The sequence below is a fragment of the Phoenix dactylifera genome, chromosome 2 (genome assembly GCF_009389715.1).
Source record: "Phoenix dactylifera cultivar Barhee BC4 chromosome 2, palm_55x_up_171113_PBpolish2nd_filt_p, whole genome shotgun sequence".
Taxonomy (NCBI): Eukaryota; Viridiplantae; Streptophyta; class Magnoliopsida; order Arecales; family Arecaceae; genus Phoenix; species Phoenix dactylifera.
In genome coordinates, this window is record NC_052393.1 from 27533001 (window position 1) to 27557258 (window position 24258).

Genomic DNA, 24258 nt, shown 5'->3' on the forward strand with positions numbered 1-24258 from the left:
TTCTATTTGTCTTATTTTTTAATCAAAATAAATATTAATATTAAAAAAACAAGACATTATAATTATGAACAAAAAAATATTAATTTTATAATAACAATTAATACATCTTTATATCAATAATAGTATATTTTATATGATTACTAAATATATTTTTATTCAATAAATTTTTATAGAATATCAATAGATTACTCATAAATATCTAAAAAATTTTAATTACTAAAATATAGTACATCAAAAATAGTGATCTCTAGAATCATCTGGCATTTGGGTGACTAAACATCACCTATTATTATTATTATTCGGATTCCCTGTCCTCCATTCTCAACCGTCGGCAGAACAACAAGAAGAACGAAAAAAACATTTAAAAAAGCAAGCAAAAAAGAACGAACGTAAGTCCTACCAATAAAGAGATCTGAAAGCAAAAAAAGCAGCGGAAGGGGCGAAGAGAGGGACGTCAAAATTCTCACGCTTTCCTTGCCAAGATCCTCCAATACCCTTTTGACATTCCATTTCCGAGGTCCTCTACGCGCTCTGGAGCTCCTCCCCTTTTCGTTTCCAACGGCGAGAGAGACGGGTACGGCGATCATGGCATAGATTCGATTCGACCTTGCGGTCGTTTTCTGTCCCAAGTGACGAACGAGGAGGAATGAACGGAATCGGCGTAGTTTGCTGCCGTGGGGCCACCGGAATTCCGAAAGTCTCTTTTCAACCCGCTATAAATTTCCCCAGGAGGCGAAGGAGGTCGTCCCATCGATCCATTCATCAGCCACGGCTTTGATTTCTTTGCCTTTGCGGTTCTAAATTGCTCGGTTTGCTTCCTTCTCTTCCATTCTCTTCCATCTTTGTCCTTTGGGAGCATAAAGTTTGTATTTTTAGCAATTTAAGATCACTAATAACACAACCTTCGTCGTGCCGTCGCATAACTTGAGCTTCTTCTGCTGTTCCACAATTCATTATTCAGACTCTAAACTGGTAGTGATCATAATGGTAGCATTCCCTATGTTTTGGGAATGTGTGTTTGGGTGCTTTTATGAGACTTACTAGACTTGCCTATTTCTTTCCGCACTTGTGGAAATATGTCAGGGAATATGCAAAAACTTTTGCTTTGCAAAGATAGGCATTTTTTAGAGCAATTGATTAATCCCTATTTTTTGAGAGACTACTAGCTAATTGATTGGAGAAATGCAAACAGTGAATACAACATAAAGACTGTATCGTTCGATCATTTTATATATCTGTTCGAAGTTTTAAGTATGTTGCTAGAACAAAGCATGCTTTCCTGTGCTGATGTTTGAGCATTTTATGTACCTGTTAAAGCATCTTTTACTTTCATTTGAACTGGTGAATTTTGAAGACTTTCAATTTGTTCTTCAATATTTTTCTCTGATATTGTTTTATTTTTGATGTTGAACTCAATATATGGGATTTTTACAAAATGCAGGGGTCATAGTCCTGCATCTTCTTTATCCATCTAACGTCAAATCTTTATTCAACTGGACTGGTGACCAGAGATGGGTTTCAAAAGTGTATGTAGTAATTTCTGCTGTTCTTCTCTTGCTTATTTCCCTTACTTTTCAGTTTGCGGTCCCAATTATTGGCAGTCTACAGAGTCATGTCCTACATATTTTATTTTCAATTTTCATTTGCTTCGAAATGCAGGTTTCAGATGACAAATTGAAGAGAACAGAGTCATTTAGTGGTAAATATGTTTCCTCTAATATTCTGTAACACTTTGAGTGCTAGACTATTTTATTTTAATTATCATTGATGCTGGAGGCCTTTATATTTAGAATCTGTTTCAAGTTCATGCACAGTGAGAGTAAGGATATATTCTGTTTGACTGACCCAGTATACATGAAATGTACATTAGAGTTAACTCACCCTCAGAAAATTCATGATCTGTGCACAGGAATCTCATTTAAAGAAGGCATGAAAAAGATAAGCATCAGGTATAGAATCGTAAATAGACCTTAAATGCATTGGAGATGATATACAGTAAATTCCCCCCACCTGGCCACCCCTCCTCCCTCTTATCATTCGTACCTTTTTCAATTAATGAGTATGGCTGGCATAGTCATTAAATTGGTGCACCTTACAAGTCATTTTCTTCTTTGTCACACAAAGTCCCAAATGCCAATTCTTTTTGCAATTGCTTTGCATGCCTGTGCATGTGCATGTGCATGTGCATGGGTGTATGTATACATTGTGCTTGCATGTTTTTGTGCGCACGCATAGACATGCTAGCAGCTTCTGAACCAGAATAATTAGAATTGGCATGACCTTCTTGTGAAGGTCTTTATGAGGTTATGATAAAACTGGATGTGCTGTGTCTTCAAACATAAAGAAATTGAAGCAACATGTATTATCAATCACATTTTTTCCAAATTTGTTAGCTTAGATATATGGAGATCAATGGTTATCACTAAAGCATATCGAAGTTGCATAACTTCACAACAAGCTTAGGGCATTGCCATCATATCCATCTCCTGGGCAAGGCTGTCAAGTAGTTTCTTGCTTTGTAGTCTTTTTTTCAAATGAATGCTTGTAATTAACAATAAATATATAGTTTCCTCTAATAGATCCTCTAGTAACATCATATTTGATTGACTTGATCAGAGTCTGTCCAAAGGTTTCAAGCTTCAATTCTGCAGTAGAGCATGAGTAGGTTCTATGTAATCATTTGTTAGATACATATCATAGTCTGAATGTTTGGAAACACATGATTCGTCATGTGCGAATATAAGCATATTTGAAATTAAATGGTGGCACTGATATTATTGTATAAGGTGTGGATTGTAGTCTATGGATTGTAGTGCAAATATCAGCCACTTTGATCTTTGGTTGTATTTCAAAGAGTGGGTCTAAACCTATGTCTTGCTAATAACTGCTTGTTGATTGAGTCAATCAGAAATTGTTTTGGGCCTCACTTTCTGGTGGAACCTCATGTTCTGGCCTGCATAAAAAATTAAATAACTTCTGACACTTGCTCTATCTGATATAGGAAGGTTCTCTATTCAACTTTGTTTTGGATTTTGCTGATGAAGTATTTCTGACTACCAATTGCTTCATCACTTGCCATGAAATATATATTTCCTCAGCAGCATGAAAAAACCCTTTATGAAAGAACGCACATGCACATCTGCACTTCATAATTCATATGGTTGAACGGTTTGATTATAAGATTTTAATATATGTTGCTTAAACGAGATTTTAAGTGCTTAAGGTTCGGCTTTTTCAGATTAAGTGACGCTGCATAGTTATTCTAAAGAGATGATTGCCTTAGAATGATGCATTTCTACGTTCCTTTCATCTGATCATGTCCTGTTTCTGAGTATACTAACTTATTCAACTGTTGTTTTTTTATTCAATATCGCAGATGGAGTGATACAAAAAGGAAGAGAAATTCTTTTTCAGGTTATTAACTGGAATTATCTTTTTTAATATCAGATCTCAATTAATACATTGATTTAATGAGAATGCATAATATATCAAGCCAAGTGATTCATGTTCATCAATTGGCATCCTAAATTTATTTGAAAATTATGAAAAATCTAGTTCCTGGTGTCAGGAATTAAATAATGTGAAAATGAAAGGTTTCTTCTTATACAATTCTTTATTCCACGAGAAAGAATCTCCCTCAAAGGAGAGTTCCAATAGAATATACTAGTTCTTATATGTATTATTATCAGTATTTTCATATGTGTTGCAGCCTAGTGAGGTTGTTAATGGACAGAAATTTTCTCGCTGATGGTACTAATACAATTTTTAGTAGGAGAAATATGAATACTTGCTTAAAGTTTAGTTAGAGCGATAGGTAGGGCCTGAAACTTTTTCTGAGTCAGAGTAAAATCTTGAGAATGGTTTATCTACATAGAATTATTTTATATGGTTAAAAAGTTAAATGACATTGAAGAAGCTTGTTGGAGTCTGAATCTGCTAAGGTTTTCTTCCCATGGGAAAGGAGGCAGCTCTATGCCATCCTTTCAGTTTTCTTAGAAGAAAAGAGGATTAAGTAATCTAAAACTTTGTCCCCTCCTCATGCTGTTATGGCTTAACATGGGCAGACATTAGACTTGCAAGCTGTGAAATCTAGATTCTGTCTGGGAACAGAGAGGGTTTTCTGCCTCCACTGTGCAAACCTGTAGGCATCAACCCGCTTTCATTTTTTCCCCCTTAGTTCAGCTTCATTTAGGAGCTATCTTTTTGGCACTACACCTCCTATTTTCTTTGGATGAAAATGCTTAGTTAGATACTGTCCTACCAAAGCTCTGTGATGAGAGAAGAGTTGTGGTTCACTTCAAAGAAAAGATATAAGGGAACATTCTATGCATGATATCCAAATTTGAATTTCTTTGTAAATTTGTTGAGAGATACTGGGAAATAGAAGAGGATTTTCAAATTTATTGATAACATAGGCTTTTCTTCATCATTTTTTGAGGAGAAGATGATGCTCATACATGATATGTCAAGAAGTTTTGGGTTCTATGTGGGTCATATTCTTGTTGTTAGACAATAGCATAAGGCACAGAGCTAAAAACACACCTCAAATCTATTCTTAGTGGGACTCGTTTCTCACTCTGGGTTTCATTGCCTGCCTAAAGAGGCCATTGAAAAGGATCGATAGCATATTGCAAAACCCGCTTCATTGTGAGAAGCAAACAGCTTACAATGAGGCATCAGGTAAGACACCTTTACATGATTGAGTTTGGTCAAGGTGCACGTGGAGGGTGGTTTACCTGATCCTATTCAAATGCGTTTTGGAAATCATAGAGCAGAGACCATCTTGTTAGAATATGAGTGGAAACTGATAGTTTGTCTCAACTGCAAGATCACATTTATGGTCTTTCTTTAGGCTTTGTCTAAGGCTTCGTAGTAGGAATCTTTTAACAAAGGTAACGTACCTGCTTCATAATCTTTCTAGAAACTAGAATCCTCTCCCATTTTTGAGCACTTCCTTCCTTTTTAAAGTGCTCTTTTTAAAAAATATTTGCTTCCCTACACCCACACCCTACATTGGCACCTGCTTTTGCACCCACTCTCGATTTTGCAACTTCCTCTAAGGCATAGGTCAAGAAAGTCTTTGCATCTATATATGGACGATGGTAATAAGATGGAAAGTGATCAACTGAACATGAAGGTTGAAAGGAATTTGAATTTGAGCAATGATAAGAAGATTTTATGATGGACAAACAAATCTAAGTCAGTGAAAGGACAAGAAATCCAAAATAATCTATCATGTATGCCGGAACTCACTAAAGAGAGGAGATGAAGGAGGCCTTATTGAGGCATAGTGTAGAAAGGAGATGAAGGTGTTTTTTGATGAACCGGGAAGGAAATAATGCAACATCAATAGAATAGAGCTAGTCTTGGTGCATTTGAGTATTAGTGGGAGCTAATATAGAACTTCTATCATGGTTCTTGCACCATTTTGAGTTGGAGGGGAGGGCATAATGGCCCATCTCAAATTTGTCAGAACAATAACTCTATTGTTGGTATGCTAGTGTTGCAAATAGTGATTACTGACTTATTTGCCTATTTCAAATAGAAAGAGGTTGCTCCAATACCAAATAATAGTATGAAGGTGGATTTATGCGCTTCAATTATGGCTAAAAAAGATGCTTAGTTCTATTCTGTTTTATAGCAACTTTAGTTACTAATGGCATATATTTTTAATTCTAGTGACAATATCATGGTAAACTATAATGAGAAGGTTGAGTTAAGCACATCTATGATCTATTACAAGTGTACTACAATGGAATGACAAATCTTCCTTGATAGCTCTACATGGCTATCATGAAGAGTTTGGAAAATTGATTTTATCTTTAATACGACTCTTGAGGTGGAAGAGTTGGAATATTGCATTTATGCAATCAATCTTACAACCACCCAAGATCTACCTAAAAAGGCCACCCCAAAAGGTATTATTTAGGTTTCTTGTCCTTGTATAAATATCCAAGATCTACTCGATGCATTACTAATATGGGACAAACACTCACCCGCATGGGTCCTCACTCACTCCCCACGTTTCTCTCGCATCCTTGCTAGGCCAAGAGTGCAAATCCATTCAAACTTCATCATAAATACCAAGATTAGCCTGTGGTCAGCCCCAAATGGGTTATGCTGCAGTATCTCCTAGTCCACATAGGCCATGTGCCTGGTATGCTCTAGATTTGCAATGATGTAAGACCTCATCCAAAAGGGCTAGCAAAAAGGTGTTATTTGGATCCTTTGGCTCTGTATAAATATCCATGATTTATTCAGTGCATAACTAATGTGGGACTAAACACACACTAGCATGGGCCCCCACATTTTGTTTGGTGGATGGTAGCCCAAATGCCCCAAAAAAGTTTGCTTAAAGTTGTCCATAATCATCACATGTAACATAACATACAAGCTATGTTGATATATGTTGCACGCAAACACACACTGGCTATATGTGGTCTTATATGTGCACATCTTACAATATAGAAAATAATACATATGGAATAATATAGATATAATTGAAAATTGTAAGGCATCTTTAACTGTAAGTCTAGCGACAATGTGATAAGAATACTAAAACAAAGGGCTTAACGGTGTAGTTACATTAAAAAATGGAGATTAACAGGCTGTGAAAAACATCTCAGGCAATTTGCAGCTCTTGTTGCCTATAACTTGAGCAAATGATGGAACATCTTCAGGGACTACAATGCGCGTATACACTCAACATAGGCCCAACTCTTCATATCACAATGTCAGACCAATTATAATACATTTATATGCACAATACAAATGCATAATCCTAAAGTTTTCCTCTATGTCATTACCAAAAATCTGGAAATCATGGAGATAATAAGTATTGGAAGAAAAGTGGGACATCTATCAGCATAAGATTGTGCCATGGCTGTTTAGTATGCATCAGTGTGACACATCAATGCTTTTACTAATTAGCAAAAAAAGCTGTCATCAATTGCAGAAGTGCAGTGGAGGAAAATAAGTAGGTGACTGCTTGATGAGTGAATGACGGATTGTAACTTAAAAATACATATCAAATTGTAATATATAAATTCTTTAACTATATGTGCAGATTGTTTTTTAAAGAATACTAGCCAAAAATTGTATGTGTAGATTGATGTGGGTGGATTTTTTACTACTAGTTCATCTGAAATTATGTTCTTTTGAATAAAATATTCAGAAGCCGAAACAAGATTAAAGCAAGAATACATAATCAGCTGGTGGATAAAACCTTATTTTAGTATCCTTGACGTGGTAAAACTTTATAACAGGCTGTTTTATAAGCATGATAACTATTTATGTCTAAGATACATTACTGAAAAGCAGGCTTTCAATTGGGAATCTCATAAGTATGGTTGGTGGAAGAATTTGGAAAAGAAGGTTGCAGATCTTGCTAAATGTGGGTTTACATCAGCATGGCTGCCACCAGTAACCCATTCATTCTCTCCAGAAGGTCAGCAAAACTGCAGCTGTTGATCTCTATTTTTTTAAGTAGTGCTTAAAAGAGAAATGTTTCTCTTCTTTATTTGCAGGATACCTACCGCAGAACCTCTATTCTCTTGATTCTTCTTATGGTTCTCACCTGGAATTGAAAGCTTTACTTCAAAAAATGGATCAAAACAAAGTCAGGGCAATGGCTGACATAGTTATCAATCATCGAGTTGGGACTACTCGAGGACATGGGGGAGCATACAATCGGTATGATGGAATTCCGCTGCCATGGAATGAACATGCTGTAACATCATGTTCTGGTGGACTGGTAATGCTACTTATTGAAATAATATTCTTGTTAACTTTTCAAACAAATTAATCTATTAACTAGTTTGCGTGGTTAAGCTATTGCTGCATTGACACGTCATGCTTACATTGCACTTTTGGAGCTAAGGATGTAGAGGTTCTTGAAGTTGCATTTCTCTTCTTATATCTATGTTATACATCCAGGGTAGCCGAAGCACTGGTGATAACTTTCATGGAGTTCCGAACATAGATCATACCCAAGCATTTGTACGGAAAGACATAATTGGATGGCTAAAATGGCTTCGCCAAAGTATTGGTTTTCAAGATTTCCGTTTTGATTTTGCAAAAGGGTAAATGAATGCCGCATGCAAATTAGCATTTCTAATATCGTGCTTGCTAATGTTTCTTAAAATTAATGTTTACAGAATGTTGTCTAATTTTCAGCTATGCCCCTAAGTTTGTAAAAGAATATGTTGAGGAGTCCAAGCCAATATTCTCTGTGGGGGAATATTGGGATACCTGCAACTACTGTCCTCCTGATTATCGCTTGGACTACAACCAAGGTATTAATCATGTAATAAATATATATTCATGTACAGTAATATGTAGTTATCTTCTTGCATAATTGGACAAGTGCACTGTATTGCATTATGATGGATTCTTCTATGATATAGTATATTTTATGTGCACTTACCTAAAGTTCTGGATTTAATATAGGGAACATAACAAAATAAAAAATGGATCTGGTGCTGCATTGACTATTTACATAATATGTAATACTTGTATGTTCTGTTTTTTATTAATTTATTTGCAAACAGAGACTTGATTACTTCAATAACTGCAGAATTCTGAGCTGAAAGAAGAAAAACAAGACATCTTTTGAACTAATATAATCAACAAATTAAGGGGCCCTCATGAACATGACAAATTATAATTCTATAATTTTTCTTGTTCCTAACAGGGCAAACAATATCAGCCTCAATGACTACAGCCAATACTGGCAGCAATTGCCTTCAGGAATAGATGGACTTGAGAAAATCTGGCAATTGCTGGCATTAGCCTTAGTGAATTAATGGGCTTGGTGATGAAAAGTTTGAAGATAACTTTGAGTGGTAAAGTTGTAGGAAGGTATCCATGGTTAACAACCTGTTGATGATCAACATGCTTATAAACATGATTTTTAGTGTTGGTCTTTGCTGTACCATGTTAGTACTGGCACCCAACACGGGGTTGGCATGGAACCTATAAAGTCTTTTTTTGGACTATAAAAAAAACTAAAAGGTATTTTTAGTTAAAAACCCACTATAGCAATTTTCCATTTTTAAAGCTTTTTAAGTTCTTTCTCCTTTAAATTAGGAAAAAAAGTTCCGGTGACATTTAAATGTTGGCATTTCATGAGATTTTAGGGACTTGAGTCTTCTTTTATGCTATTTCTTATGTGAAAGAAGGTGGAACCTTCTTTTTCCTAGAGTAAGGTTTCTTGCTGATTACATTAAAAAAATTACGCACTATGAGAAACTTTCATTGGCAATAACAAGTATTTTTCCTCTGACAAGAAAGTATTGTTTGAGGGACCTAAGTTCATCTCAAACTATAACAAGGAGTCAGGCTTTATAGCATCATCACTAAAAATAGTTTGTCGAGTGGGGTGGTAGATTTACGATGCTGCACAATGTTAAATTGTGCTATTTGCACACTGACTTTCAGCTACTAGAATCACTGTGAGTATGTATTCAAATTAGATATGTATCAGGCACTGGGATACTTATCAAATTTTTTGGTCATCCAGTTGACTCCTCTGTGTTTGTTGTCATGCTGGAAAAAAAGGGGGATTTCACCTGGTTTTACCTGCTATTCGATTTGAACCAATAGCTCTCGCTATATGAAATTGATACTCTAATTGGAGCTTTCAGAAATTAGTAGAGAGTTGGATTCCTTCAAGAATGAGTTCGATCCACTATAATAATGTTAAAAGTAAACCTTTTGTTTGTTTTAGAGATTGGGATTGGTCAAGAATGTTCCTAGAACAACTTTACAAAATTTTGAAATATCAAAAAGTTGCGAAATCATGTGAATTAGTTGCAGTTTTAATTGAAAAGATAAATTAGGTGGTGATAGATCTTGGAAGAGACTTTAGTATGTTTATTTATTCTTTCAGTGTGTCTAGTTTTGAGAATTCCATGACATCCTGTGAGGAAATATATAATTGTTTAGTAATAATCTCCTATTAATCTCATGATTGAACCTTTATAAACACTAAGGAAAGTTTATGCAAAATTAATTGTAAAATCTTTCTATTCAAGTTGTACTTACTATTTTCTTGGGAAAATATGACTGGATCTAAGGACATGCCTCAAGTTATATGCAATTGGCTTACAGATCATATAGTGAATGGATCATACCACCTGATCAAATTAATGAACGTAGCTGAGGCTCATAATGTCATGTATTCACCATATTCTAGATCCTTAGTGCCTTAGTAAGTTTAAACTTTGAACCATGGAATGCCGTACCGGCCGGTACGTACCGGTCCGGTCCTAGACCGGTACCGGAACGACAAAAAAACCGGTATTTTCCGGTTTTTTATCTGAACCGGTCGGTACCGGCCTCGTACCGGTGCGAACCGGCCACAGGGCCGTGCGCTGTGGTTTTTGAAACCACCGCGTACCGGCCGGTACGTATCGGACCGGACCGGTACCGGTACAGCGGACCTTGCTTTGAACCAATTAAAATTCTGGAGAAATATACAAGTTGGAATCTAAATGAGTCTGATCAGTCACTGGAGTTGTTCAGGTCAAATTCTTGTGTTAAACCTTGAAATATCACTGATTATATGACCATGAATTTATCCACCACAAAACATCAAATTCCAATTAGATATCGACTTTTGACAGTGTACATGTTGTAATAATTAAAGTGTTATTCATTTTATATTATATAGCATCTGCATGGATATTCAGTTTCATTTAAGGAATAACTTTTATGCATTATCTTGTGAATTGTTTAGATAGTCATAGACAAAGAATCATTAACTGGATTGATTACACCGGAGGGCTTTGTGCTGCCTTTGATTTCACAACAAAGGGTATCCTTCAGGTATGACAATGAATTGATTGTCTTCTTTTTCATAGGAATGGAACTCTACTTTGTTCCAACAGCAAGCACTATTGACCTGCTAAAACTTGTCAGATGGACTATATTTTCCATACAGGAAGCAGTTAAGGGAGAGCTATGGCGTTTGCGTGATCCTCAGGGGAAGGCGCCTGGTGTGATGGGGTGGTGGCCTTCAAGATCAGTTACATTCATTGAAAACCATGACACAGGATCAACTCAGGTATATCTCTCTTTTTGATTATTGGCATCCTGATAAGCCATCAGATCATATTAAAAGTTGCTATAATGTGTGAAAGATGTTTGTTGATGCAATTGCAACTTCTGGTTTAAATCGAAACATCTACTTACTGGAGGATTTACTTTTTCCAGGGTCATTGGCCTTTCCCAGTTGATCACGTTATGGAGGTATTGCATAAAGTTTCTTCCACCTATCTCTAATATTATAAAAAGCAAACTCTCAGTGGATGTCCAACTTACTGGACCCTTCTTGTTTATGGTAATTTTGGAAAAAATATCTTTACTAGACGTGCCAACTATGGTTTAGCTCTCTCATCTCTTAAGAAAGAGATAAGAGTAGTTTAGCAACCAAAAGTTGGAGTATTGTATTGATAAATATAGCTATTTGTAATTTGCTAGTAAAGGAATATATTACTGATGCACATAAAATTTGGATAGAAAATATTTTGATTTGGGAATTCTCCATGTGTGTTAGAAAAAGTGTTGACATTGAGACCTAAGCTAATATGCATATCAGCACCAAATCTGAAAAAAAAAACTAACACTGGAAAAAAAAATAATCAAATGAAATGTAGATTAATAAAGAATAGAAAATGGATTTATAGGAACTTAAAAATTGATCTTCCCTAATTTGACGTAACCCTTGTTCTTGTAGGTAGAGCTTAGAAAACATTCAGCTTCTAACTCTCAATTATCCTTGGATCTAATTTGCATAACACAATAAATGAACATATCTAGATGAAATCGAAGAAGAACAAAGAGATTTGAAAAAAAGAAAAACACAATATGCACAGATTTATGTGGTTTGGTCATAGGCTGACATCCACAGGCGAGGATGGAGCCAAGATTTCACTATAATCAAAATGGAGTAGAAGAATAGAACCGCCTCAACAAAACCCTAACCTCAGGACACCCCGTCTCTCATGCTTTTTTAAAAGAAAACAAAAGAAGATTTATATCAAAATCGGATTGGGTCCGTACCTCTGGGGGCTTCGCCCCTCGCACCCCTGGAAGAGGTCTATAGTGGAAGCTGAGGGCTTGGGTTGACAGGATTTCTCACCAAGAAATATTACAAATAATCAATCTCCTTATAACTAGTATTTCTCACCAAGAAGTTAAGTAAATTAATTCTCTATAGATTCTATCCAGTTCTCTCCACAATTGAATGAATATTTAATCTCTTTGAAAGTTCTTTTGATTTTTCTTCCCTAATCCCAGTTTGCCAACTTGCTTTTCAGGGATATGCATACATCCTCACACATCCTGGGATACCAAGCGTTTTTTATGATCACTTCTATGATTGGGGTGACTCCATTCACAACCAAATTGCGAAACTGGTACTCTTAACTATACCCTATGGAATATTTATGATCAACCATGAATCCTTTCTAAGTTTTTAAATTACATGCAGACGAACATCCGGAGACAACAAGATATCCATAGCCGATCGACAATCAAAATTCTGGAGGTCCGGTCAGATCTCTACTCTGCTATCATTGACAATAAAGTGTGCATGAAGATTGGGGATGGGTCATGGTGTCCAAGTGGCAAGGAGTGGAAACTAGCGACCAGTGGCCATAGATATGCAGTGTGGCATAAGTAGAATTCTGCATTGGAGAAAATAAGCTTGTACCTGCAGAATTAATACTGATGCTTGTAGAACATTATTACTATATGGGATTGAGAAATAATATCATCTTTTTATATTTAGGTCAAATTTCTCTTTTGGCATAACTGTGTTGCATTACATTCCTGAAATATGTTCACAGATGTGGTCATTTCAAAGGTCATAATTATATGAACGTTTGGCAACTGCTAAGTTTTGAGCTTGCTCCTTCTAGAATTAGAGTGTGCCCTCCTAAGGGAAGTATGTAATGAACTTCCTTGAAGACGCAAGATTTTTGGCTGAAAACTGCAAGAACTCCTGCAGCTTCCAATTTAAAATTTTACGTTGACAAATGAGAGCTTCTGTTTGATCTAGAAATGTGTCATCTAGTAGAATGACTGATATATTGACCACTACCAGACCTGATACCACTCATGTAACTGGTATTGTTAGCCAACTTATAATAGTTGTCGTGCTCCTCATCTTAAAGCAATGTATCAAATTATGAGAAATCTGAAAAGAGAAACTTGGTCAAGGATTATTATACAATACAAGACAAGAGAGAACTTAAATGTTCAAAGATATTTAGATGTTGCGAAGGCATGTTGTCCTTTCTTTATGATAGAAGGTCGGATATTAACTATTGCTTTAGCTACATGGTGAGTCGATATGGCCTTGCACTTTTATTGAGCTTGACATTTATGTTTCTTAACCTATTTCCTTCCAAGCTACCAACTATCTTGCAACTAGTTTGGGTTTCGATGAGAGGTCTAAACGTATTGTAAGTAGATCTTCACTTTGTTAAGAAATTGTCGATGCAGAAATTGTTGCACCACTTGTACAACTGGTTCTCAATTTGCAGATTGTTCTTACTAAGGCTCACTGGCAAAGATCAATGGAAGAGCATCATGGTCAAGCTGGGCATGACTGATGTTTTTGCTCTAGCTTGAGGGGCATGTTAATCAGCATAGGGTTTTTGATGTATTTGCCTCATAGTCTACCATTTTGATACTGGGCTAATTTTTGTCTTATTTCATTGTTATTGTGTCTTTTATTATGACCCTAAGGCCAATTTATGGTATAGATGATTTGTCATTTACCTTGGGCAATAGCATCGTTTTTGCTTCCAAGTATAAATAATTCTGATTCAGGTTATCTTGGACTAAGAGAAGATCGATTATGATTATCAAATATTGACAAATTTCGCACACTCTAACATACATGTTAATTACCAATTATGTGATATATTTGCCATTCTAAAAGATAATTCTAAGCATTGCTGAAATTTGTACATGCTACCTTCTTCAAGGAACTGTCCTATCACTCCAAAATCCAAATCTATACAGGACATGTCCATGTTTTCTTGACATTCATACAACTTCTTCTGTGCTTGCTCTTTCACTTGGCTCTCAAATATCTTTTTTTTTTAACATTTGGAAGCTTTGCATTATTCACAAGTATTCCATTAAGTTCCTTGGTCTTGATGTCCTTCCTAGTGGTCCCGTTTCGTTGATGATCACTTTGATGAATCCTCCCTGTTACCCATCCCTTCTAACTTAAAATAATTGTTATAGGAATCATTGCATTACAATTACAAGAACTTGCTAAAATTCCTTGAGTTGTTATTGGTTCGCTTACGAGACATTTTCCTAAAGTTTTGGTCTTTCCATGTAGCAATTCACATTGTTCAAAAAATTTAGGCCTCTTGAAGCAATCTAACATTCAAGTTGGGAGAAGCATGCTAAGGATATAGGATCTTCAATAGACATACACCTGCACTCTAGTTCCCTCCCTATGGGAAAGGTAATCACCAAATTTAGATAGCATAATCTCTTTATTCAATACCAGTGTAGATGAGAATCAGATTTGGACGAATTCAAGTGTTTGACTCAACAAGGAGACAGAGGGTTATGTAGAAAAGAATTTAACTAAAATATACCTAAAAATTTTATAGAAGAAAATATTAAGTTCATTAAAGTTCTTCCAAGATACATGTTTCTCATCCAAACCTCCCAATTAGCTTCAAAATTTTAGAAAAATAAAATTTTACAAAGTTGTTCTAGTATGAACATTCTTGACCAATCCATCTCTAAAACAAACAAAAGGTTTACTTTTAACATTATCATAGTTGGTTGAACTCATTGTTGGAGGAATCCAACTCTCTACCAATTTCTGAAAGCTCTAGTTAGAGTATCAATTTCATACAGCAAGGGTACAAACACAGTCCAGCAAAGACCAACACTATAAATCATGGATCATCAACAAATTGTTAACCTGGATACCTTCCTACAACACCACTCAAAGTTATCTCCAAATTTGTCATCACCGAGCCCATAAAATTACTAAGGCTAATGCCAGCAATTGTCAGATTTTCTCAAGTCCATCTCTTCCTAAAGTCAACTTCTGCCAATATTGACTGTAGTCATAGAGGCTGATATTGTTTGCCCTGTTATGAATCAGAAGAATTATTCAGAGCATCCAGTAAAATTATAGTTTGACATAGTTATGAGGGGGCCTTGAATTTGTTGATTATATTAGTTCAAAAGGTGTCTTGTTTTCCTTCTTTCAGCTTAGAATTCTGCAACTATTGAAGTAACCAAGTCTCCATTTTCAATAAAATTAATAAAAAACAGAACATACAAGTATGACAATTTATGTAAATAGTCAATGCAGATCCAGAACTATTTTTTTATTTTGTTATCTTACCTATATTAAATTAAGAACATTAGCATAGACTAGATAAGTGCACATAAAACAAACCATATCGTAAAGGAATCCATCGTAATGCCATACAGTGATGCTTTTCTTGTTCAGTTATGTAAGAAGATAACTACATATAACTATACATGAATAAATATTACTACATGATTAATACCTTGGTTGTAGTCGAAGCAATAATCAGGACTGTAGTTGCAGGTATCCCAATATTCCCCTACAAAGAACATTGGCTTTGACTCCTCAACATATTCTTTTACAAACTTTGGTGCATAGCTGAAAATTATACAACATACTGTAAACATTAATTTTAAAAAACATAACCAGGCGTGCTATTAGAAATACTAATTTGCAGAGAATACTCATTTACCCTTTTGCAAAATCAAAACGGAAATCTTGAAAACCAATACTTTTGAGAAGCCATTTTAGCCATCCAATTATGTCTTTCCATACAAATGCTTGGGTATGATCTATGTTCGGAACTCCATGAAAGTTATCACCAGTGCTTCGGTACATAGATATAAGAAGAGAACTCTATATGCCTCCAAAAGTGCAATGTAAGCATGATGTATCAATGCAGCAATAGCTTAACCATGCAAGCTAATTAAAAGATCAATTTATTTTACGTTAACAAGCTGTATGTTTAATATTAATTGAATTAGTAGCATTACCAGTTCACCACAACATGATGTTACAGAATGTTCATTCCATGATAGTGGAATTCGATCATACTGATTGTATGCTCCCCCATGTCCTCGAGTTGTCCCAACTCGATAATTGGTAACTATGTCAGCCATTGCTCTGACTTTGTGTTGATTCAATTTTTGAAGTAAAGCTTTCAATTCAAGGTGAGAACCATAATAAGAGTCAAGAGAATAGAGGTTCTGCGGTAGGTATCCTGTGAATAAAGAAGAGAAACATTTCTCTTTCAAGCATTACTTAGAAAATAGAGATCAATGACTCAGTATTGCTGACCTTCTGGAGAGAATGAATGGGTAGCTGGTGGCAGCCATGCTGATGTAAGCCCGCACCTAGCAAGGTATGCAACCTTCTTCTCCAAATTCTTCCACCAACCATACTTGTGAGATTCCCAATTGAAAGCCTGCTTTTCAATAATGTTTCTTAGATATAAATAATTACAGTTTTAAAACAGCTTGTTATACAGTTTTACAATGTCAAGGATATTAAAATAATATGTTTGCGAAAAGTTTTATCAACCAGCTAACCATGTGTTCTTGCTTTAGTCTTGTAATAATGAATTTATGTATTGCAATTTGACATAGATTTCTAAGTTACAGGCCATCATCAACATCATCAAACAGCCAGCTTCTTGTTTTCCTCCAGTGACACTTTTGGAATTGATGGCAGCTTTATGCACTAATTAATAGAAACATTAATTTGCAACACTGATGCATAATAAATAGTCATGATCCAATCTTTTTCTGATAAATGTCTCATATATATTTTTTTCCAATACTTATTCACTCCATGATTTCCAAGTTCTTGGTAATGACATTGAGAAAAACTTTAGGATTATGCGATTGTATTGTGCATATAAATATATTATATTTGGTCTAGCATTGTGATATGAAGAGTTTGGCCTACTGAGTGTACAAGTGCATGGTATTCCCTGAAGATGTTCCATCATTTGCTCAAGTTATAGGCAATAAGAGCTGCAAACTTCCTGAGATGTTTTTGATGACCTGCCAATCTCCATTTTTAACTACACCATAAAGCCTTTTGTTTTAGTATTCTCATCACGCTGTTACTAAACTTACAGGCAAGGATGCCGTACAATTTTCAGTTATACTATACTATTTCATGTGCATTATTTTCTATATTGTAAGAAGTGCAGATGAAAGACCGCATACAGTCAGTGTGTTTGCATGCAACATTATCAACATAGCTTGCGTCTTATGTTACATGGGATGATTATGGCATACTTGTTTGGGGCATTAAGGCTGCCATCCACCAAACAAGATGTGAGGACCTATGCCGGTTTGTGTTTACTCCTTACATTAGTTATGCATTGGGTAAACCATAGGTACTTATATAGAGTCAAACAATTCAAATAATACCTTTTGGCTAATTTTTTTGATAAAATCCTGGGTTGTTATAAATTCAAAGAAGACTTGACACATAGCTTATATAGACTAGGAGACACTACAACATGGGCATGTTTAGAGCTAACAACAAGCCGATCATGGTATTTATAATTGAATTTGATTGGATTTGTAATTAGCTTCGAAACCTTAGTCTAGCAAGAATGCCAAGAAAACAAGGGGAGTGTGTGAAAACCCGTGCAAGTATATGTTTAGTCCTATATTAGCTATGCATTGGGAGATTTAGATACTCATAAAAGGACAACAACTTTTCAAGTAGCCTTTTTGGGTGAAATCTTAGGTCGTCATACGAGCGATTACATAAATGCAACATTCCAACTCTTCCACCTCAAGAGCCGTATTAGAGATTAAATCGATTTTCCAAACTCTCATGATAGCTCTGAAGAGCTATCAAGGAAGATTTGTCATTCCCTTGCAGTACACTTCTCGTTAGAGTTCACCATCATATTGTCATTAATTAGAATTTAAAGATACGGCCACTAGTAACTACAGTTGCTATAAACATAACAGAACTAAGAATTTTGTTTGTCATAATTGAAGTGCATAAATCCACCTTCAGATTATTATTTGCTAGGGGAGCAGCCTCTTTCTGTTTGGAATAGTTAAATATGTCAATAATCACTGTTTGCAACACTAGGATACCAACAACAAAGTTATTGTTTGGACGTAATTGAGGTGGGTCATTATGTCCTTCCCTCCGACTCAAAATGGTGCAAGAATCATAATAGAAGTTTCAATACTACCTCCCACTAACACTCATGCACCAAGACTAGCTCTATTCCATTGATGTTGATTGCATTATTTTCTTTCTAATTCATCAAAAGACACCTTCATATCCTTTCTAAACTATGCCTCAATATGGCCCCCTTCATCTCCTCTCTTTAGTGAGTTTGGCATGCATGATAGATTATTTTGGATTTCTTGGGCTTTCACAAACTTGCTTTATTCATCCATCATAAAATCTTCTTAGCATCCTCCACTACCTTAGAGTAAGTTGCAAAATTGAGAGTGGGTGTAGGGGAGTGGAAATTTTGAAGAAAAAATATACTTGAATTAAGGAAGAGCTTAGAAATGGGAGAGGATTCTAGTCTCTAGAAAGATTGTAAAGCAGGTTCCCAAGTTAAAAATACAAACTCTATGTTCCCAAAGTACAAAGATGGAAGAGAATTACGATCCTGACCAGTTTAGAGACTGAATACTGAATCATCAGAAGAAGCTCAAGTTAAAAATACAAACTCTATGTTCCCAAAGTACAAAGATGGAAGAGAATGGAAGAGAAGGAAGCAAACCGAGCAATTTAGAACCGCGAAGGCAAAGAAATCGAAGCCGTTGCTGATGTATGGATCGATGGGACGACCTCCATGGCCTTCTGCGGCAATTTATAGCGAGAGGAAGAGAGATTTTCAGAATTCCGGTGGCCCCACGGCGGCGAAGTGCACCGAGGTGGGCCATTCCTCCTCCTCCGTCACTCGTGACAAAGAAAACGACCGAACGGTCGAATCGAATCTATACCATCATCTCTGTCTCTGTCCCCGTCTCTCTTCCACCAGCAGACCCACACGTTCGTTTTTTCTTGCTTGCTTTCCTTCTTCTTCTTTTTTTGAGCTTATGTGTCGACGGTCGAGAATAGGGAAGAGGGAATCGGAATAGTAACAAGCTTCACGTCTCTTGGAAGAAGCGATACTTGACGAGGAACAAGAATATTATGGTGCATGTGAAAGAAGGTCTTCATCCTTGATCGGCAAGTTTCTTTGTGCAAGATCTCAGGATCTAATACCACTCAAGCAAGATGGTCATGCATCCACTTTTCTAGACATCATATAATTTTTATATAAAAATATTAGATCTGGATATGAAAGTATGTAGGAGGTAGAGCTGCTTATATCTAACGCTCATACCTCACAATGGCAGGAAATAATATAAATTATTTTAATCCATAATAACTTTATAACAAATTGGTTGCTTGCTATTAAACCTCACTAAAAATATGTTCTCTTTTCTTTATTATTACATTACCATGTTATAAGGACTATTCATAGCTGCATGACTGCTCATAATAAATCAAAGAACACAAATTTATGAATATTATGCATTTAAATGGCATTATATCATTTAAATATTAAGATTTAATTATCTTTTAAAAATATTAATGTAAAAGGTATTTGATATGGTGCTTGTTAAAATATTGAATATAATAATTTTTTATTTTTTTAACCACTCATTTAATGATGAATGATACAGATTTTTGAATGCAATGGGTGCAATATTGACACGAGAGAAATAATCCAACCAAACAAAAAACAAAAAATATGCGAGGAATAATAAGAGTTGAGTGTGTTGAGGAAGCAGATTTGATGGTGGTCACATGAGCAACCATGATGAATAGTTTTTTTTTTTTTTTTACCCTATCATTCTTTTTCAGCATACGAAGTGTAGGGTTGGAATCGGTCAAAGTTCTCTTTTAAACGACGGGAATATCAGTTTCATGGTCATGAAATGAATGATGAGGGAAACGACCACCACGATTCCATGCAAGCTTGGACATCCACAAGTACTGGCTCTATCAAGTGGTCCAACTTTGATGTAACTTTGGCTTGTGGGGGTATACATGGGTCGGGCTGGCTGACTCAATTGAGGCCCTAGGAAGCCATGAATTGAAATAGGTTTGAGCCTGGTTCACATATGTAGCCTTTTCTTGGAGTAAATTTACTTGGTCCATCATTAAGTAGGACATTCAGCTGAACAGATCTAGTTTAGACCAGCTAAAAACTCGAACCTAGGTGAGCTTGACTAAGGATTTCATGCCTATACTTTTGGGTTGGGCTAGATGTAGAAGCTTGTCATTTTGTTGGGCTAGTATTGGCCCGAAGCAAGCTCCATCAACCGTCTAGCATTTTGGAACGTATACGGGCATATTGGTCCAATAAGATCCAAAATCAACTATTTCTTGCAAAATACCTCACTATATGAATATATAATGAACTTCTAGCTACTTTAATGTAAATATTCTTTATAGTTTTAGCATGTCAATATGTGAGAATCTTTGTATTTTCTGATTACTAAAGATCGTATTAGAGCTTAAATTTACTAAAGATCGTAAGTTCAAATTTTATAATTTGCAAGTTTCATCGACGCTATTGATTTAACTAGTCCTTCAGCATACGTTAGATCACTAAAACTTGATCTTCATAAGAAGCAAAAATACCATTGAGACAAATATCACTACTATTGCCGTGCTAAAACATATAAGAATATTTACATCAAAATAGTTAGAAATTCACTTTAGATATATGATAAGCAATTTTGCAAGAAGTAGTTGATTTGGATCTTATTGAACCATAATAACCCTATACATTCTGATGGAGCTAACGCCGGCCAAATACCAACAAAATGACAAGCTTATACATCTAGCCCAACCCAAAATTATAGGCATGAAATCCTTGGTCAAGTTCACCTAGGTTCGAGTTTTAACTAGATCCATTCAGCTGCATGTCCTACATATTGATGGACCAAGTAAATTTACTCAGAGTTCCATCAAAGTTGGACCACTAGATGGAGCCAATCCTTGTGGAGGTACAAGCATGCATGGAATGGTGCTGGTCGTGGTCCTCATCATTTATTTCATGGCCATGAAACTTATACGCCCGTCCTTTAAAAGAGAACTTTGATCCCTCCCGGTCCTACACCTTGCATGCTGAAAAGGAATGATAGGGTAAAAAAAATATACGACTCATCATGGTTGCTCATGTGACCACCATCACATCTGCCTCGTATTATTCCTTGCATGTTTTTTTTTGGTAGGTTTATTCCTCTCATGTTAACCTTGCACCTGCTGCATCCAAATATACCCCTTGGAGAACAGCCGGGGTCATGCTTCATCTACCACTTTGGTGATTTTGGTGTTGTTTGGTGAATTAGGCTTTTTAAGCATTTAAATGCTTGCCACCTTGGTTCAAAATAAACAGTCCTCATGAGGATTTCATGCCCTCCCAATTATGTTGTATATAATGATAAAGAAAATATAACAAGATTATTTAACCTCATAACAATCTAGTGTAATACAAGTAGCAGGCTTTATCTGCATCTATAATAGCTCTTAAGGCAGTTTTTTATTTTTTTTGGAGAACTGGGATGAGAGAAATCTTGACTAAAGTTTTTGGTGATAAAAAAACGTTGAAAAAAAAAACTCCTACTTCCACCTGTCCGACGCTTTTGAAAGCATCGGCACGAAAAGTACCGGTGCTTATAAGTGTCGGTAAGGACTCTAAAAAGCACCGAAAAATATTATTTCTTTTACAGTGCAAGTTCTAGACACCAAGCTCTAAAAACTTTACTGATTGCATTAATCTTCAATATTAGAAAATAAAATCATACGCTTTGGGATAAATGACAATTATCATAGTTCTCCACAACGATCAACGACAATTTTAATGGAGGTCCCTCTTTGGGTTCAAGAGTGGAGGTCCATATTAATGGAAAAAAGCCATTTTTGAAACCTTGCTTCAAAAACATGTTATGCTACAAAAACATATTTTTATACTTTTGATTTACAATATTATACAAACATTTAATTGTCTATATACAACCATTATATTTGGATTCTACGAGCTTTCTGACAAGCATAATAATGTTAAATGTATAAAATAATATCAACCTTTATATTAATATTTTTAAAAATATAATTAAAATCTCAATATTGAAATAGTAGAATGCCACCATAACATATCAGTTGTTAATAATCATTATAATATCGTAATGTAATAATAAAAAAGAAGAGGACACTTTTTATTGGGGTTTAATAGCAAGCAATCAATTTGTTATAAAATTATGTTGGGTTAAAATAATTTTTGTTATTTTCTATCATTGCCAGGTAGGAAGTCCCTGCATACCGAGAGGCAGTTTCTATATTTCAAAAAATGACATCCAGACCAAAATGGAGCAATATTGCACAAAAGCCTATCCTCCAAACTTTTTTAAAAATAAAAATTATATAACGCCCGAAAAAAAAGGATGCATAAATGGCATTATCTTGATCTCTCACGCAAACAAGCTTTTTATGAGCCAATCAGTTCATGTTTATCTGAAATTCAGCTTCAAATCAACTCCTACGAGCAGATAGAGCAAGACCGAGATCTCTAAAGCTCGGCTCAACTAAAACTAAAAACATAAATATGCAATTAGCTCAAGGTACACATTTATGAGACGTCCATTAACAACTCAACTTTGATTCCAACTTGAGACTCGATCACAAAACGAGAAGAGCTGGCCTCATTTAAAAGAACACTTATCTTATCTAGAATGGACCATTTTGCAGGACCTGCCATTCTCAGTTCTCCCATGTCCTCTATTATGGGCATCATACCCATGCATACTATATATAATTCTACCAGGATATACTATCCATACTTCCTAAGTTCAAGGACGGCATCATTCCTTCCTATCTCCCCTAATGAGATGTAACCAACGTCTGTCTCTGGGTCTCCCTAAGGGCATGGCTTGACTGGATCACAAAGGCCACCACATATATGTACCTCCCCATCCACTGTAAAATGGTACAAAAGGATCTTTTTAATAATTTTTCAGCAGGGAGAAGGTCAGAGGCATGAATGATTGCTGGGAGATTTTGTTTGCTTTCGTCGAGGCAGCAGAAATTCTCACTTCATCACCAAAGCATCATTCGTCGAGGCAGCAGAAATTCTCACTTCATCAGTAAAGCAATGCTCCGCCATCATATCACCCGCTATGTTACCCTTGTAGCAACAACCTCACCAAAAAAGAACAATATAACAATAATCAAAAAATATTATTAATATTTCAATTTTTTAATTTTATATAAATATTAAAAATCTATCCAACAAATAATTTATATGGGACTAAACATATAGTCGCATAGATCCTCATACATTCTTCCGTTTAAGCTCGTGATCAATCTCCATAAATCCGTCTTTGATATCATTTATAATAATTCAAAACCTCATTTCAAAAAGCTAGTCGCAAAATATTATTTAAATTTTTTGGTTCTATATAAATATCTAAGATCTACCTCCATCCATAGATGAAGTGATGGGATTCATCAGAGTGGGTGCCATTGACCGAAGCTGGCCACTCATGAGTTGCCACATGTGGCACACCATCTTGGTACAGAAAATGTTGCGACATGGTATGGTAAATGATTAATTGCATTTTTCGCAACATTCAATTTCAGAAATGAACTTATTTTTTCGTTTGCCAGCAGATAGAAAATCCTTAAATCGTGCCATAGTAATATGCTTACCATGACTGAAAAATAAGTCAAATTATTTTAAAATTTTGTATAAATAAAAATATTATGTGAAAATTCACTTACTATATGCCATTTTAACATGAACGGCATCTTTTGCACGATATTATGCCCCTGGGATCTAGAGAGAGGCTTTGCCACTTCATATTAAAAAAAAGATAATCCTCTGGAAAGATGATTTACATCACCACATATTACAATCGCAGTATGTGATATACAATGAGATTAGATCGTCGTTCAGATTTCCAGGACTCTCTATCAATCACAGCCACCTCATGTTCGATCGGCACTAATCTTTTCTTAAATATAGGCCCAATTATTTTATTTTAAAAAAAAATCAGATGTTAGATTTCCTCACATCTATGTGTTCCACATTTAGTTGAGGATTGTGATCACCATATAGTGCAAACAAGGCCAATATCCTTGCTAATGGAACTCGGGTGGAGGATAAC

The 24258-nt window shown here is 35.6% G+C and overlaps 2 protein-coding genes across 4 annotated transcripts; one reads left to right on the plus strand and one right to left on the minus strand.

The window, feature by feature from the left end:
* The first annotated feature begins 372 nt into the window (after nt 1–372).
* On the plus strand, nt 373–12813 carry LOC103708694 (probable alpha-amylase 2). Of its 3 annotated transcripts, none has more exons than XM_017843230.3 (13): nt 373–809; nt 1442–1526; nt 1660–1699; nt 3377–3414; nt 7321–7447; nt 7527–7753; nt 7936–8081; nt 8176–8294; nt 10739–10827; nt 10943–11065; nt 11215–11250; nt 12301–12419; nt 12494–12799. In XM_017843230.3, coding segments are annotated over exons 2-13 (1080 nt in total). In that variant the 5' UTR covers nt 373–809; nt 1442–1511; the 3' UTR covers nt 12495–12799. The 3 variants fall into 3 exon arrangements, with proteins under 3 accessions (XP_017698719.2, XP_008791968.2, XP_026661068.2); XM_008793746.3 differs by having other exon boundaries at nt 380–809; nt 12321–12419; nt 12494–12813; XM_026805267.2 differs by having other exon boundaries at nt 380–741; nt 12321–12419; nt 12494–12813.
* Nucleotides 12814–13819: 1006 nt separating this feature from the next.
* LOC103708730 (probable alpha-amylase 2) lies at nt 13820–23660 on the minus strand. The gene is made up of 7 exons (XM_039123987.1): nt 23570–23660; nt 18816–18895; nt 16379–16505; nt 16075–16301; nt 15774–15937; nt 15564–15679; nt 13820–15134 (listed from the first exon to the last, which is right to left on the minus strand). The coding sequence occupies exons 1-7, from the start codon at nt 23658–23660 to the stop codon at nt 15085–15087; spliced, it is 855 nt and encodes a 284-aa protein (XP_038979915.1). The 3' UTR covers nt 13820–15084.
* Nucleotides 23661–24258: the final 598 nt, after the last annotated feature.